Consider the following 14,493-nt stretch of genomic DNA (forward strand, 5'->3'; position numbering starts at 1 on the left):
TTCTCGCTGGACAGTGCTCCACGGTCGGGTAGACCAGCTGAAGTTGATAGTGATCAAATTGAGACGTTAATTGAGAACAGTCAACGTTATACCACGTGGTAGACAGCCGACATACTCAAAATATCCAAATCAAGTGTTGAAAATCATTTTCACTAGCTTGGTTATGTAATTGCTTTGATGTTTGGGTTCCACATAAGTTAAGCAAAAAAAGCCTTCTTGACCATATTTCCGCATGCGATTCTCTACTTATTGTAACGAAAACGTTCCATTTGTAAAACAAACTGTGATGGGTGATGAAAAGTGAATACTGTACAATAATGTGGAATGGAAGAGATTGTGGGGCAAGCGAAATGAACCACCACCAGCCACACCAAAGGCTGGTCTTCATCCAAAGAAGGTGATGTTGTGTATACAGTGGGATTGGAAGGGAGTCCTCTATTATGAGCTCCTTCTGGAAAACCAAACGATTAATTCCAACAAGTACTGCTCCCAGTTAGACCAGCTGAAAGCAGCACTGGACGAAAAGTATCCGGAATTAGTCAACAGAAAACGCATAATCTTCCATCAGGATAACACCAGACCACATGTTTCTTTGATGACCAGGCAAAAACTGTTACAGCTTGGCTGGGAAGTTCTGATTCATCCGCCATATTAACCAGACATTGCACCTTTGGATTTCCATTTATTTTGGTCTTTACAGAATTCTCTTAATGGAAAAAATTTTCAATTCCCTGGAAGACTGTAAAAGGCACCTGGAACAGTTCTTTGCTCAGAAAGATAAAAAGTTTTGGGAAGATGGAATTATGAAATTGCCTGAAAAATGGCAGAAGGTAGTGGAACAAAACAGTGAATATGTTGTTCAATAAAGTTGTTGGGGAAAATGAAAAATATGTCTTTTATTTTTACTTAAAAACTGAAGGAGCTTTTTGGCCAACCCTGTATGTGCTGATAAACTTAGATCATTTTTTCTGCCTGCCCTGCTTTTTGTTTGATTTCTAGCTTTCCATTCAGCTGCTGCCAGTTTGCTCTCTTCCTAAGGGATTATCTGTATAATCATCCCAACTAACCTTCAGTGCTTGGAGGGTTATATTTTACCTTGGGCTTTGGCCATCTTATTTTGCCCGTTAAGACTATCTGCTGGGTCATTGATGAAACTAACCACGATGTCAGTCTCAGTTTCAGTTCTCAAATATTTATACCTTCACTTTCATCATTTCCCTGTGGTTTAATGCTGGGCCCATCTGGTACTGTCTTTTGTTTGACTCTCAAAGGAACATTCTGGACTTCTTTTTCTTCTTCCCTCCTGTCATTCAATATGACATAGGATAGTGGGTTTATGGGCAGTTGAATTAAAACTTGATTATCAGTATAAATCATGGTTATATATTTAGCTGTATTCAAAAGTTAGAATTGTGTAAAGCTGCAGTTTTAAAGTTAAGTATAGTTTTTATAGTTTTGTAAACTCATTTTTTTTTGTTTTATAAAATGAGTTTATATATATAGGTTGTCAGCTTAAAAACAGAATCTTACAATTGAAGAGATTTTAAAGGACAGATAGTTCCACCTCTCACCCAAGAACAGATGTTCCTTTATAGTATCCTTCTCCAGCAGTTAGAACTCACTCTGATGAAGCAGCTTATTTTTCTGTCAAATTGTTTTACCCATGGTTACCTTTGTTCTGTGTCTGGGGATTCATTGACCATCCTGGGATCCAGTCATCGAGATAGCAGTATGAGATTCACTATAGTCTCATGGACTAGAAACCTGAGACATAGATAAACGTGAAGCCCCCAAAAAAAGAGAGACTCTAGCCATTGGTCTGCTGATGAGGGATGCTGGCCAAAGTGTAAAAGTAAAAAGCAGGTTGATGAGTCAAAGAGTTGTTGAAGCTGAGCGTGTTCTGGCTGAGCCTGGGTATGGAAGAGGGTCAGTTTTAGTTGACTTTTCTTTGTCATTGTTTTTACGTAATACCTGCATTTCACAGTACTAGGTACTGGGGATATAAAAAGGAGAAAGATAAGTAAGTGTCTTAGAAAGTGAGGTAGAATGTTTTTCCCCCACGGAAACTTTTGAGTAGTCTTAGTATTTCATACTCATTGTGTTTGTTCCAAAGCAGGAGTATCTGTCTTCCTTTTATATAGATAGTATTTAACTTAAACATTGAACCACGTACTTAAATCATTGATCTGTATTCTATAAAGATGTAGGAAAGTGTAAGTTATTTTCTTTATGAGATCTAATTCTGGTGTTTTTTTTCCTGTAATATTTTATTCTGGAAGGATTTTAATAAGGAATAAAAGCACCATTAATCTTTTTATTTTCTGTAGTTCAGGTTCCTTTAAAGTTTGAAAGTTCAAAATATTTCACTATAACTTATTTCCCAGAAAATGAAGTTTGAAATGAGAAAATGTAGCCATGGGTTAATCAAGAGCATGGGAACTCGAACAAATATTTGACAGAGGGAGAGGGGGAGAGAGAGAGAGAGAGAGAGAGAGAGAGAGAGAGAGGGGTGTGTGTGTGTGTGTGTGTGTGTGTGTGTGTGTGTGTGTGTGTGTGTGTGTGTGTGTGTGTATTAGGTTGTTTATAGTTTGGAATTTGGTTTTCCAGTTTGTAGTACATTTTATTTAGAGTTCATTTGGATTCTGACATCCAGAAAACTCTTTGCTGAACTTTCTTTTATTGATAGTCTTACGACTTTATGCTAATGATGACCATAAATTAACATTAGATGTAAAATATTGGGAGTTTTTTGGGGATGGTGACCATATATTTTTTCACCTTTAAATTCTTAGTGTCTGAGATACAGAAGGTATTCATAAATGTGTATTTCTAGGATTTTTGGAAGTATCTTTCAGCAAAGAATCTTCATATAGACTAAATGTTTGGCTATTTTATGTTTGAAAATTGGTAAACATCAAATTTGGGAAAATTTTAGCCAATATTCTTCAAATAGTTTTTGGCTCTCTGTCCCCCTCTGGGGACTCTTATTATACTGTCTTGCTTGAATCAGCCTAAGATCAACACGTATAACCTGTAGTCTGACAGAATAAGGCTTATTGACTTATTGCAATAAAGGATACTGCACAGCAGAGAAACCAAGGGGCGTCTTACCAAAGAAAAGTTTTTGTAGGATTTTGGGGGAACTGGGGAGTTTGGGTAAAATTTAAATGAAACAGTGTTTGAGAGGTTCAGGGCAAAGTACCATCTGTGAAGGGAGTTAATTTTTACTTTCTCATACATTTATTGGGCTGGGTGAACTTGTCCCAGTGTGTGCTGACATTCTTTCCATCTTTTTAATTTTTTCAGTCTTGGTTTTATTTGGAGATAGTTTAGATAGTTTCTGTTGCCCATTTTCAGGTTCTTCTACAGCGTCTAATCAGCTATTAATCCCATCTCTGAAAGTTTAGTTTGGGTCTATTTTATATCTTTCTTGTCTACTTAACGTACTGAGTTGTTTTCCCTACTTTCTTACATATGTGGAATATAGTTACAGTTATTTTCAGTGTCTTTGTCTCCTCATTCTGTTATCTGCCTTGTTTCTGGGTCTGTTCTTATAGTGAACAGAGACAAATTTGGTAGAACCAGATTGGAAATAAATGAGGAAACTGTGTTAAGAAAAAGTAAGGAATAGATGAGTTGAAGCCAAAATTCAAGCCTTTTTGTCTTGATGGATTTCCTGGGGACCTACCACAAATACAACTTTGAGCTTCTTAGAAGCCAGGGCAGAGAAGATTATCAGTGGCCCGTTTTCTTTTTAGGAGGGGACATTAAAAACAGAAAACTCTTACTACCCTTGGGCCAGGTATGGGTTATGTTTTCATCTTTTTCTGTGCCTCAGCTAAGAAGTATTGCTATTTCATTTGTTATTGATGGGCTATTTAATTAACATTTGATTTAAGAACATAAATGAAGAATATCTTTATCCCTTCCCATTTTGTAGGATTGCCAGTATTAAACTTGAATTCATCTTTTTATTACTCTTTGATTTCTTACTTTCTTTTACTGTTGTCTGAATTTGATTTAGTTGTTTCATGGAAATTAAAATATTAACTGATAGAATGATGATTTATACTTTTTCTATTTTACAAGTTTTCTGAGAGAATTTTAAAAGATTTTTAACATTTTTTATCTGGAAATAATTTAAAAATAGTTTGTACTTGGAGATAATTTCAAAATTACAGAAGAGTTACAAAAATAAAATAGTACAACAAACATTCCTTACGAATATTATCTTAATATTCGCTTTTTCCTTTGTTCTTTCTCTGTGTTTGTGTGTATATATATTCATACATACGTATTTTTTCTGAATATTTAAGGGTAAGTTCATATATATATATATAATTAGCCCTGTACCCTAAATACAGTGTGTACTTCCTAATCAATTACATGTCCACATCACAGTAATCATCTTTAGTAAATTTAACATTGGTCCAGTATTTTTACCTAATCTGTTGTGTCAGTTTTGTCAGTTGACACAGTAATGTCCTTTGTAGCATTTTCTCATCTCTGCTACAGGATCCAGTCTAGGGTGAGGTATTTCATTTAGCTGTCATTCATTTAGCTGTTTAGCTGTGTCTTTAGTCTCTTAACCAGGAACATTTCTGTAGTCTTTCATGACGTTGACATCCCCTGATCCCCCTTTAAAAAAAAGCTTCTCATTTTGGTTTAATCTGAAGTTTCTTCATGATTGTATTCAGGTTATTCATTCTAGGCTGGGATACTGTGTAAGTGATGATGTATTCTTTTCAGCGTGCCACCTCTGGAGAATGTTAATTATGATCACCCAGTTAAGGGGTTGTCTGTTCCTCTGCTGTATAATTATTTTCTTCCCCATGCAACTAAAAAGCAGTCTTTGAAGAGACTATTCAAATACCTTGTTCTTCATACTCTTAGATTTGATATACATGATGATGCTTTCCTGATTCAGTGTTTGCGTGCTGCTTGCAAAATATTCATTTAGTCAGTTCTCCCCGTTTATTTATTTATTTTATTTGTTTGGTTTTATTTTTCTTTTATCAGTATGGACTCATGAATTCCTGCCTAATGGTTCATAATTCATTATTTATTTTGGAGGTACATTTGTCCTGATTTGGCTAGTCTGGCTCTTCCATCTCTGTGACATACCCCCATCATTCTATGGGCATTTTCTTACTTATTGACATAACAGTTTTCCAGATTCATATTGTACCTGCTCTGCTCCAGCCCTGGAATTAAGCCCATTCTCTGAGAAGTCTCCATTCCCTTTAGTGGGGAATGGTACTAGAGACCAAGATCTGGTCAGTAGATGTGGTCATCACTTCTTGGCCCTTTTAGTAGTAGATGGAGATAGGAAACATTCATGTATATGCATATGGATTCCTGCATATGCACATATCTGTTTTAGAAATCATGTGTTCACACTAACTTCAATATTAGTCCATCCCTACAGGGTTCTTTCTTGCCTTCTGTCTTAACCCTGACTCCCAGCAATATCAACACTTTTACTAAAATCTATAATGCATCTAAAATAGTTTGAGAATTGCTTTGTCCATTCCACTACAATAAATAACTCTACTACTGTGTTTAGGATTTATTTGTAATCCTGCACTTGCCCTACCCTACACTGCCACTGACTCAAGGTATAAAGTCAAATACTGTGTTCATAAGTTATTTAAATTAGTTCTGTCTGCCTGTCTTTTCTTTCTATCTTCCCTTCATTGTATTTGCTATTTATTTGAATTATGAGTAGGTTTATGTGTTCTGGTTTGCTTTCACTTTTAGGTTTTTATCCCCTTTCATTCTCATTTATTTAATTTATTTGATTGAATATGCACAACATTAGCATGCTTCCAAAAGTCAGCACTATACAAAAAGGTAATTCAATGAAGGGTCACTTCACTGAGTGATGTTCTAGCCCATCACTCACCCCTGGTAGGGAACTGACTTCCCTGCTTTATCCTTTCTGTATTTCTTTTTATAAAAATAAGCACAAATTTTCTTATTTTCCCCCTTTCTTATATAAAAGGTAGCATCTGTATGTGCACTTTGGCACTTTGCTTTCTATTTAAATTTTTATTTAGTAATAACTCTTGGAAATTGTACCATGTGAGTTCACAGATATTCCTCAGAATATATATGTTTACGTTTGTTTTAAAAATAGTTGGCTTTAGATTGTATTTTTCCTTGGTTTTTTCCTTCTTCTCTTAAATGTTCTTTATATCCTTCAAATTGTTTCTTTTAAGGTTATACATGTGTAGGTTATGTATATACAAATCCAGTGTTGGCAAAATCTTATATATTCAGCACATCCCTATCATTATTTAGTCCTAATTTCAGTCGTAGCATTTGCCTCAACTACTGTAAAAGAAATCTCAAGTTAGTTTTTAATTGGTAGCTTATTTTTCTGTGGCGTATCAGACCTTGGCTGTTTATCTCTGGACTATTTTCAAGTTGCTGTATTGTCAGGGACCCCTTCCTCTGTGGGTGGTGTTCTACCATCTGTAGAGTATTGAAGAGTACAAATAGTAAGAACGGGAAGGGGAGGCAAAGAACCATCCCTAGAAGGCCAGGACCCAGAAGGTGTACCCTACTTCTGTTCATTGATTGACTAGAACCTGGTCACGTGCCCACACAGGTAGCAAGAGATGTTGGAAAATCAGGGCAAGCATGTGTCCAGCTAAATATTCTTAAGAGGAAAACGAAGGGGAGAATGAACATTCTCTGTCTACCCATAGGTGTCTCAAGATATTTTCAGCTTCTCTTTTTGTGTTTCTAAATTTGATAAATCATCTCCCTAATACAGCTGGTCCATTCTATATTTAGTGATATTTTTAGTTGTAAAACTGATGCTTATTTCAGCTGATTTTTCATCATGGCTCATTCTAGTATCTTTTTTTTTTTTTTAAAGCTTTGTTCTCATAGAAATTTTTTTTTAAAATTAATTAATTTACTTATTTTTGGCTGTGTTGGGTCTTCGTTTCTGTGCGAGGGCTCTCTCCAGTTGTGGCAAGCGGGGGCCACTCCTCATCGCGGTGCGCGGGCCTCGCACTATCGCGGCCTCTCCCGCTGCGGAGCACAGGCTCCAGACGCGCAGGCTCAGCAGCTGTGGCTCACAGGCTCAGCAGCTGTGGCTCACGGGCCCAGCCGCTCCGCGGCATGTGGGAACCTCCCAGACCAGGGCTCGAACCCGTGTCGTCTGCATTGGCAGGCAGACCCTCAACCACTGCGCCACCAGGGAAGCCCCCTCTAGTATCTTTTTATTTAACAATTGTTGAGTTGTAGGCTTAGTTGTATTAGTTTTCACAAAGGGCCAAGTATTGGATTTTATGCTTTGTTACCTGGACTTTTTTAGAGCTTATGTTCAGGTTATGCTATTTCAAGGTGATATTCTGATATGGCAATGCTTGCTTTTATAAAGTTTTATAATATTGGTATAAATACTTTTGAAGTTAAAACAACTGAGTAGTAGGTGTATTGTTCTTCTTGTGGATAGGAATTGACAAGTTTCTTCATAAAAATAGCAGCTGTATCTTTGAAAGGTTTATCTGTAGCACTTAATTGAATCAGGGAGAAAAGAAAGATTTTCAGCTCTACTTCTCCCGTGTGCCTGTGGATTATATTCTTTGCATAGTGCTCTATCTTAACATATTCTAAATGTCTAGTTCTTAGCAGTACAGACATTCTTGGTTTTAGTTTAGGGATAGCTGCAGTTTTTCCTCAAATAATTTAATGCCCTGAATATTTAACAAATTATGAAAATTTACTTTAAAGCTTTTTTGGTCATAGTTTAAGACAGTTTGAGATTATATGATTATGCTTAAAAGAAAGTTCTAAAGAGCTAAAAGGTACCCTAATCTTTGTAAAACTTTCTTCCTCAAATTCCCTCTGCTTCTACTGCCCATCTTTAGGAAAAAACAAACAAACTTAACAATTTATTTAAAAAGCCAAATTCAGATTAATTTTCCCCCTTTTTGAATTGCCACTAAAGTACTGTGCGTGCACACAAACACACACACGCACAGTGGTGCGTTGTGGCACTTTGCTTTTTCAGAACTCATTTAGTTTTAGAATGTGCTGATTGAATTACTGGTAAGAGTGCAATTCTGTTATGACATCCTTGTGTGGGTAAGGCTGGATGAATTCTAATCGGCTTACTATGTTTGTTCTCCTTTAGTACACAGTATACATAGTACTCTTTAAAACTCAGAAATAAGTTTGGTACTGCTAAAAAATTCATATGGCTTAAAAGCGGTTATTCCAATTTTTTTCCCTTTTGAGAGCCAGCTCAATAAAGGATAACAATACTGTAATTTCTTCTTAGCTTTTCATGAAGGAACTCTTCTTACCTCTGCTTTATAATTGTGATTTAACAAGCCAATCTGTTAACCACAGCCTTGGCATTATAATTGTAAAAACCAATTTTTAATCCATTGTTTTTGTAGATACTGGATTCCCTCTCATGGATAAATGCTCTAGGGTCTGTCACTGGCATATTTTTTCCTTAGCTGTAATACAGTGTTACATTTGAGGTTCTCCTTGTTTGTCATGCCCCTGGAGAACTGAAAGAAAGGAATAGTATGTTTAAGATTACTAGGACTGAAATGTGCTACAATGATTGCAAATCTTTAGGATGTTAGAGTAGTCTTAAGAGCTTTCTGCTTATTTTGTTCTAAGTATTCTTCCCATTACATTTCAGAGGAAACAGAATCCACAAATATTTTAACATAGAAAAGTTAAGGAATCTGGTTAATATGGTGCATCTGCTTTTTAAACCAGAAAAAAATTAACAAGAATTAAAGATAAGCCTGGTGGTGTAATCAGAATGACCCAGTTAAAACTTAGCTAAGGTTGCTAAATGATAGGAGTGATTTTCATTTTCCATGAAAAGTTGATTGCTATCTGGTATATTTGCAGATACTGTACACAGTCACTTTCACTGAGTGACATTATTATGTGACATAGTAGTGTTGTATGGTTTCCATATACAATTCACTTAGGTGCATGTGGAATTGTTATACTATTTGGAATGATGTGAAGAGCTCAGTTGGTCAGTGTTGTCATAACCTCTGCCACCCCCCACCCCGTGTGTGTGTATTAGCCACATCCAGATGTTATTTTTTATTTTAATTTTTAGATAGTAGGGTGTATCTTCATCTCCTCCTGCTGCCGATAATAAACTCTATATTAACCTTGTAAAACTTTGAAATAATGAATAGTCGAGGAACAGTTCTCATTGGATTCACTTTCTTTTAGATTAATCGTTAGCATTAAAATGGCAAAACCTTGTCAAAACTTTTAAAATAATAGTATTTACTAAGCTGCCTAGTTCAACAGAGTAAACAAAATGTTCATTGAATGTATCTTTTGAATATAACTTATGCAGTTATTCTGTATACTTTTAAGCTTCAAAGCCTTTTCAAAGTTTTTTTTTTTTTTTATTGTGGTAGAAAACACAACATGATGTCTACCCTCTTAGGAACATTTAAAGTGTACAGTATTGTTAACTGTAAGCACAGTATTGTACCACAGATCTCTAGAATTTTTTCATCTTGCATGACTGAAACTCTATACCCATTGAATAGTAACTTCTTACTTCAGTCTCCCTCCAGCCCCTGGCAACCACCATTTCTGTTTTTATGAGTTTGACTAGATATCTCATAAGTGGAATCATGCAGTTTTAAAGTCTTTCTGTGACTGGCTTATTTCATTTAGGGTAACATCCTGAAGGTTCATGTTGTAGCATATGATAGGATTTCCTTCTCTTTTATGGCTGAATAATATTCTGTTGTATGGATATGTAACATTTTCTTTATTCATCTGTTGATGGATGGTTAGGTTGTTTCTACCTCTTGGCTGTTGTGAAAAATACTGCATTGAACATGGGAGTGCAAATATTTTTTTGAGATCCTGCTCTTAATTCTTCTGAATAAATACCTGAAAGTGGGATTGCAGGATCATGTGGTAGTTCTACTTTTAATTCTTTGAGGAACCTTCATACTGTTTTCCATAATGGCTTCATTATTTAAATTCACACCAGCACTGCATGAGGGTTCCAATTTCTCTGCGTCCTTGCCAACACTTGTTATTTTCTGTTCTTTTGCTAGTGGCTATCCTAATGGGTGCGAGGTGGTATTTCATTGTGATTTTGATTTGCATTTCTCTTATGATTAGTGATGTTGATCATCTTTTTGTATACCTATTGGCCATTTCTTCTTTGGGGAAATTTCTGTTCAAGTCCTTTGCCCGTTTTTTAGTCAGGGTTTGTTGTTGTTGTTTTGTTTTTTGTTTTGTTTGTTTTTGCTATTGACTTGTAGGAGTTCCTTATATATTTTGGATAATAATCCCTTATCGGATATATGGTTTGCAAATATTTTCTTCCATTCCATAGGTTGCATTTTTCACTCTTGATTGTTTTCTTTGCTGTGCAGAAGCTTTTTATGATGTAGTCCTACCTGTCTATGCTTGCTTTTGTTGCTTGTGCTTCTTGGCAAGAAGTCATTGCCAAGACCAGGGTTATGTATTTTTTTCTCCCATGTTTTCTTCTAGGAGTTTTTAGCTCAGGTCTTATGTTTAAGTCTTTAAGTCTTTAATACATTTTGAGTTGTTTTTTGTGTACGGTATAAGATAAGGGTCCAGTTTCATTCTTTTGCATGTGGATATCCAGTTTTCCAATCACCATTTATTGAAGAGACTGTCTCCATTGGTGAAGATCATTTGACCATATATATGTGGATTTATTCCTAGGCGTTCTATTCTGTACTGTTGGTCTATATATTTGTCTTTATGTCAGTAGCCTACTCTTTGATTACTGTAGCTTTGCAATGTTTTGAAATCAGCAAGTGTGGGGCCTTTGAGTTTTTTGTTCTTTCTCAAGATTGTTTTGGCTATTCAGGGTCCTTTGGCATTCCATATGAAGTTTAGGTTCATTCTGTCTATTTCTGTAAAAATTATTACTGGGATTTTGACAGGAACTGCATTGAATTTGCAGGTCACTTTGGGTAGTATGACCATTTTAACAGTATCAAGTCATCTAATCCATGAACAAAGGATGTCTTTCCATTTCTTTGTGCCTTTATTTTCAACATTTTGTAGTTGTCAGTGTACAGATCTTTTGCGTCCTTGGTTAAGTTTATTCCTAAGTATTTTATTCTTTTTGATGTTACTGTGAATGGAATTTTCTTCATTTCCTCTTTTGATTGTTTTTTGTTGGTGTATAGAAATGCAAATGAGTTTTGTATCATACAGCTTTATTGAATACATTTATTCTCACAGGGTTTTTTTTTGATGGAATCTTTATGGTTTTCTATATACAAGATTATATCTGTGAATAGAGAAAATTTTACTTCTTTCTTTCTGATTTGGATGCCTTTTATTTCTTTTTCTTGCCTAATTACTTTTGCTAGTATGTAGAATCAGTGAGCATCGGCATCCCTGCCTTGTTCCTGATCTTAGAGGAAAAGCTTTCAGTTTTTCACTGTTGAGTATGATGTTAGCAGCAGGCTTTTAAAATATGACCTCTATGTTGTGGTACTTTCCTTCTGTTCCTGTTGTTGAGTAATTTTTCACGAAAGAGAGTTGAATTTTGTTAAATACTTTTTCTGCACCAATTGAGATGATTATGTGATTTTTGTCCTTCATTCTGTTAAGGCAGTGTATCACATTGGTTGGTTTTCATATGTTGAACCATCCTTACATCCCAGGGATACATCCTACATGGTTATGGTGTATGATCCTTTTAATGTGCTATTGAATTTAGTTTTCTAGTGTTTTGTTGAGGATTTTTGCCTCTGTATTTATCAGGCATATCATTCAATTACTTTTGAGATGAATTAGAACAGTATATCCCAGTCTACTTTTTATAATAATAATATTTGTTAACAGAGTGTGTTCATGTCAGTTATCCCTTTTATTGCAGTCCCTCTGTTATGTGGGTAGACCATATACTCCAATTCTTTTTATGAAGATGCTGAACTCAGAATTGCACATCATCACATAACAATTATTATAACTTGAATTATCAGCAGTAAAACTTGTATAGCACATATTGTTTCAGGCACTCTAATATGTGTTTTACATATATTCATTTAATCCTCACAACAACCCTTTACAGTCGGTACTGTTATTAACCCCATTTTACAGATGAGAATAATGTTTAGTAACAAGCAGTAGTAGAGCTTACTATTTATCTGGATCATCTGGTTCCTGTCTCCTTTATAACTGTTAGGTATATATTGCCACTCACAATTAACTGGAAGGGGGTCTGTTTAATTTATATATATTTTTTGGTATTAATCTTTTTAAAATTTTTATTGGAGTATAGTTGATTTACAGTGTTAGTTTCAGGTGTACAGCAAAGTGAATCAGTTATACATATACATATATCCACTCTTTTTTAGATTCTCTTCCTATATAGGCCATTACAGAGTATTGAGTAGAGTTCCCTGTGCTATCTAGTAGGTCCTTATTAGTTATCTGTTTTATATATAGTAGTGTGTATATGTCAATCCCTATCTCCAGGGTCTGTTTAATTTAGAACATTGACCTGACTGTGCTATTTTGTTACCTGTGGAACCAGATAACCTTTTTGTTATCCAAAAGATTGTTTGTTACCTGAAATCAGTGCTTTTTAAAAATAAGTAAAGTGCTTAAGCCTTGAGGCACCTATTCCTTTCAAAAGTCTGTTATCTTCCTGAGCTTATGGCTGTGCTTTGGGGATTAGAGGTTGCTTAAATGAGGGATCTAACAGTTAGCAGGCATGTAGATTATATAGATAATGTTTGAGAGAAAAATAGTAAGGAATAGAGCTAGGTTTAAAAATTTATGTTCAGTCTGCTCTGTATGGTTGTGCCTTAGGGGGCTTGATCAAGTCATTGCATGAGTACATAAATTGCTTTAGATTACTAATGCTGCATTACTTTATGCTAACCTGATATATAAGAATAATACGTTCATATACACAATACAAATGAGACTTTCTGCTTTATGTAAGTTTCACAGTAGATTCCTTTTACTGTTAAGATTTTCTGACAAATTTAATACGTGAGTCAGTTTAAACTTTTATCTTTTGAAAAACCAGTTCTTGTGGAGCTTACACTGTTGTCTTTGTCACAGCATGGTTATTTTGAAGATAATATTTGTATAAAAAGATAACTTTGTATGATGCTTAATTCCAATTATGTTACTTCACTGCAGCTAATAAGGGAAGATGGTTAATTTTTTAATGCAGATTTTTGGCCAGTCTTGAAGTATGTTTCTTTTGTACTCTTTATTTTTTTATGTAGTACTGAAAGTATGAAGATCATTAATTAATTACACTCTAAAAAACAAAAAATTTCTAATGAGATTATTTATTTGAAGTTTAAAGGACATAATTTAACATCACTTTTGTAAAGGATGGAGAAAATGTCAGTCTGTTTAATCAATCCTCTTTTGAAAGTGAGGATTTGTTCCTTTTATACAGATTTAATCCTATGGATTTGATCATGCAGGCTCACAGTTATTTATCCTCAATTCTGAAATTCAAAGTGTTAAAACAAAGTTTTTTTTCATTAAGTTTATAGTATATTGATTTGGCAGCAAACTAATCTGAACTGGGGTGGGGCAATTTACATCTTTATCCCGCCTGGTGTGAATTTTTATACATTTTGCATGTATTTTAGTATATAGTACTGCTTTAGATTCCAGTGTGTTATGTAATACATGTTATACATACCATATTTACCTTTATAAAACCTGAAAACTTGAATAACGGCACTCATCTGGCCTCACCAGTTTCACTTAAATGAATAAGGACTTTTATCCCTTGTCATAACCTGCCTGATTTTCATTGTTGGAAGAATGTGGGGCATGAATCAGCAGTATGAGGAATAAAGAACAGGTTGAATTTAACTATATTGATTAGTCAATATAATTATAAGTTAATATAAGCCTGGCAAGAGGTTTAATTTCTTTTCTTGGTTGGTAATAATCGCCCAGAACACTGATTGTCGATTTTGTGTCAGAATAGCACTGTGACTCCATGTCTGCCATCGGCATGGGAGCATGGTGGGAGTGTAAGCCAGATACTGTCTTTCCTGCTCTGTCTAGGATATATGTCTATGTATTTAAATTACTCTTTATGATTTTTAGTTTTAGTTTTAAAATGAGGTAATTTTATAAGTATGCAAAGTAAGATGGAAACAGTTGATCTTTTCCTCATTTCTCTAGTCTCCTACAAAAGCTGTATATAATGCCAGGCATTGGAACCATCCAGATTCAGAAGAACTACCTGGGCCACCAGTAGTAAAACCTCAGAGTGTCACAGTAAGTGAACTGTACTTTTTTTTTTTTTTTAACATCTTTATTGGAGTATAATTGCTTTACAATGGTGTGTTAGTTTCTGCTTTATAACAAAGTGAATCAGTTATACATATACATATATTCCCATATCTCTTCCCTCTTGCATCTCCCTCCCTCCCACCCTCCCTATCCCACCCCTCTAGGTGATCACAAAGCACCGAGCTCATCTCCCTGTGC

General features: G+C 35.1%; 1 protein-coding gene across 3 annotated transcripts in view; it reads left to right on the plus strand.

Annotated features, from left to right (window-relative positions):
- WAPL (WAPL cohesin release factor) overlaps positions 1 to 14,493 on the plus strand; it is a 77,136-nt gene that overhangs the window by 40,001 nt on the left and 22,642 nt on the right. For all 3 annotated transcript variants that reach the window (XM_007174568.3, XM_057530821.1, XM_007174569.3), the window contains exon 5: positions 14,185 to 14,280. In XM_007174568.3, the coding sequence (XP_007174630.1) occupies positions 14,185 to 14,280 (96 nt within the window). The remainder of the gene's footprint in view (positions 1 to 14,184; positions 14,281 to 14,493) is intronic.

The sequence above is a fragment of the Balaenoptera acutorostrata genome, chromosome 16 (assembly GCF_949987535.1).
Source record: "Balaenoptera acutorostrata chromosome 16, mBalAcu1.1, whole genome shotgun sequence".
Classification (NCBI taxonomy): Eukaryota; Metazoa; Chordata; class Mammalia; order Artiodactyla; family Balaenopteridae; genus Balaenoptera; species Balaenoptera acutorostrata.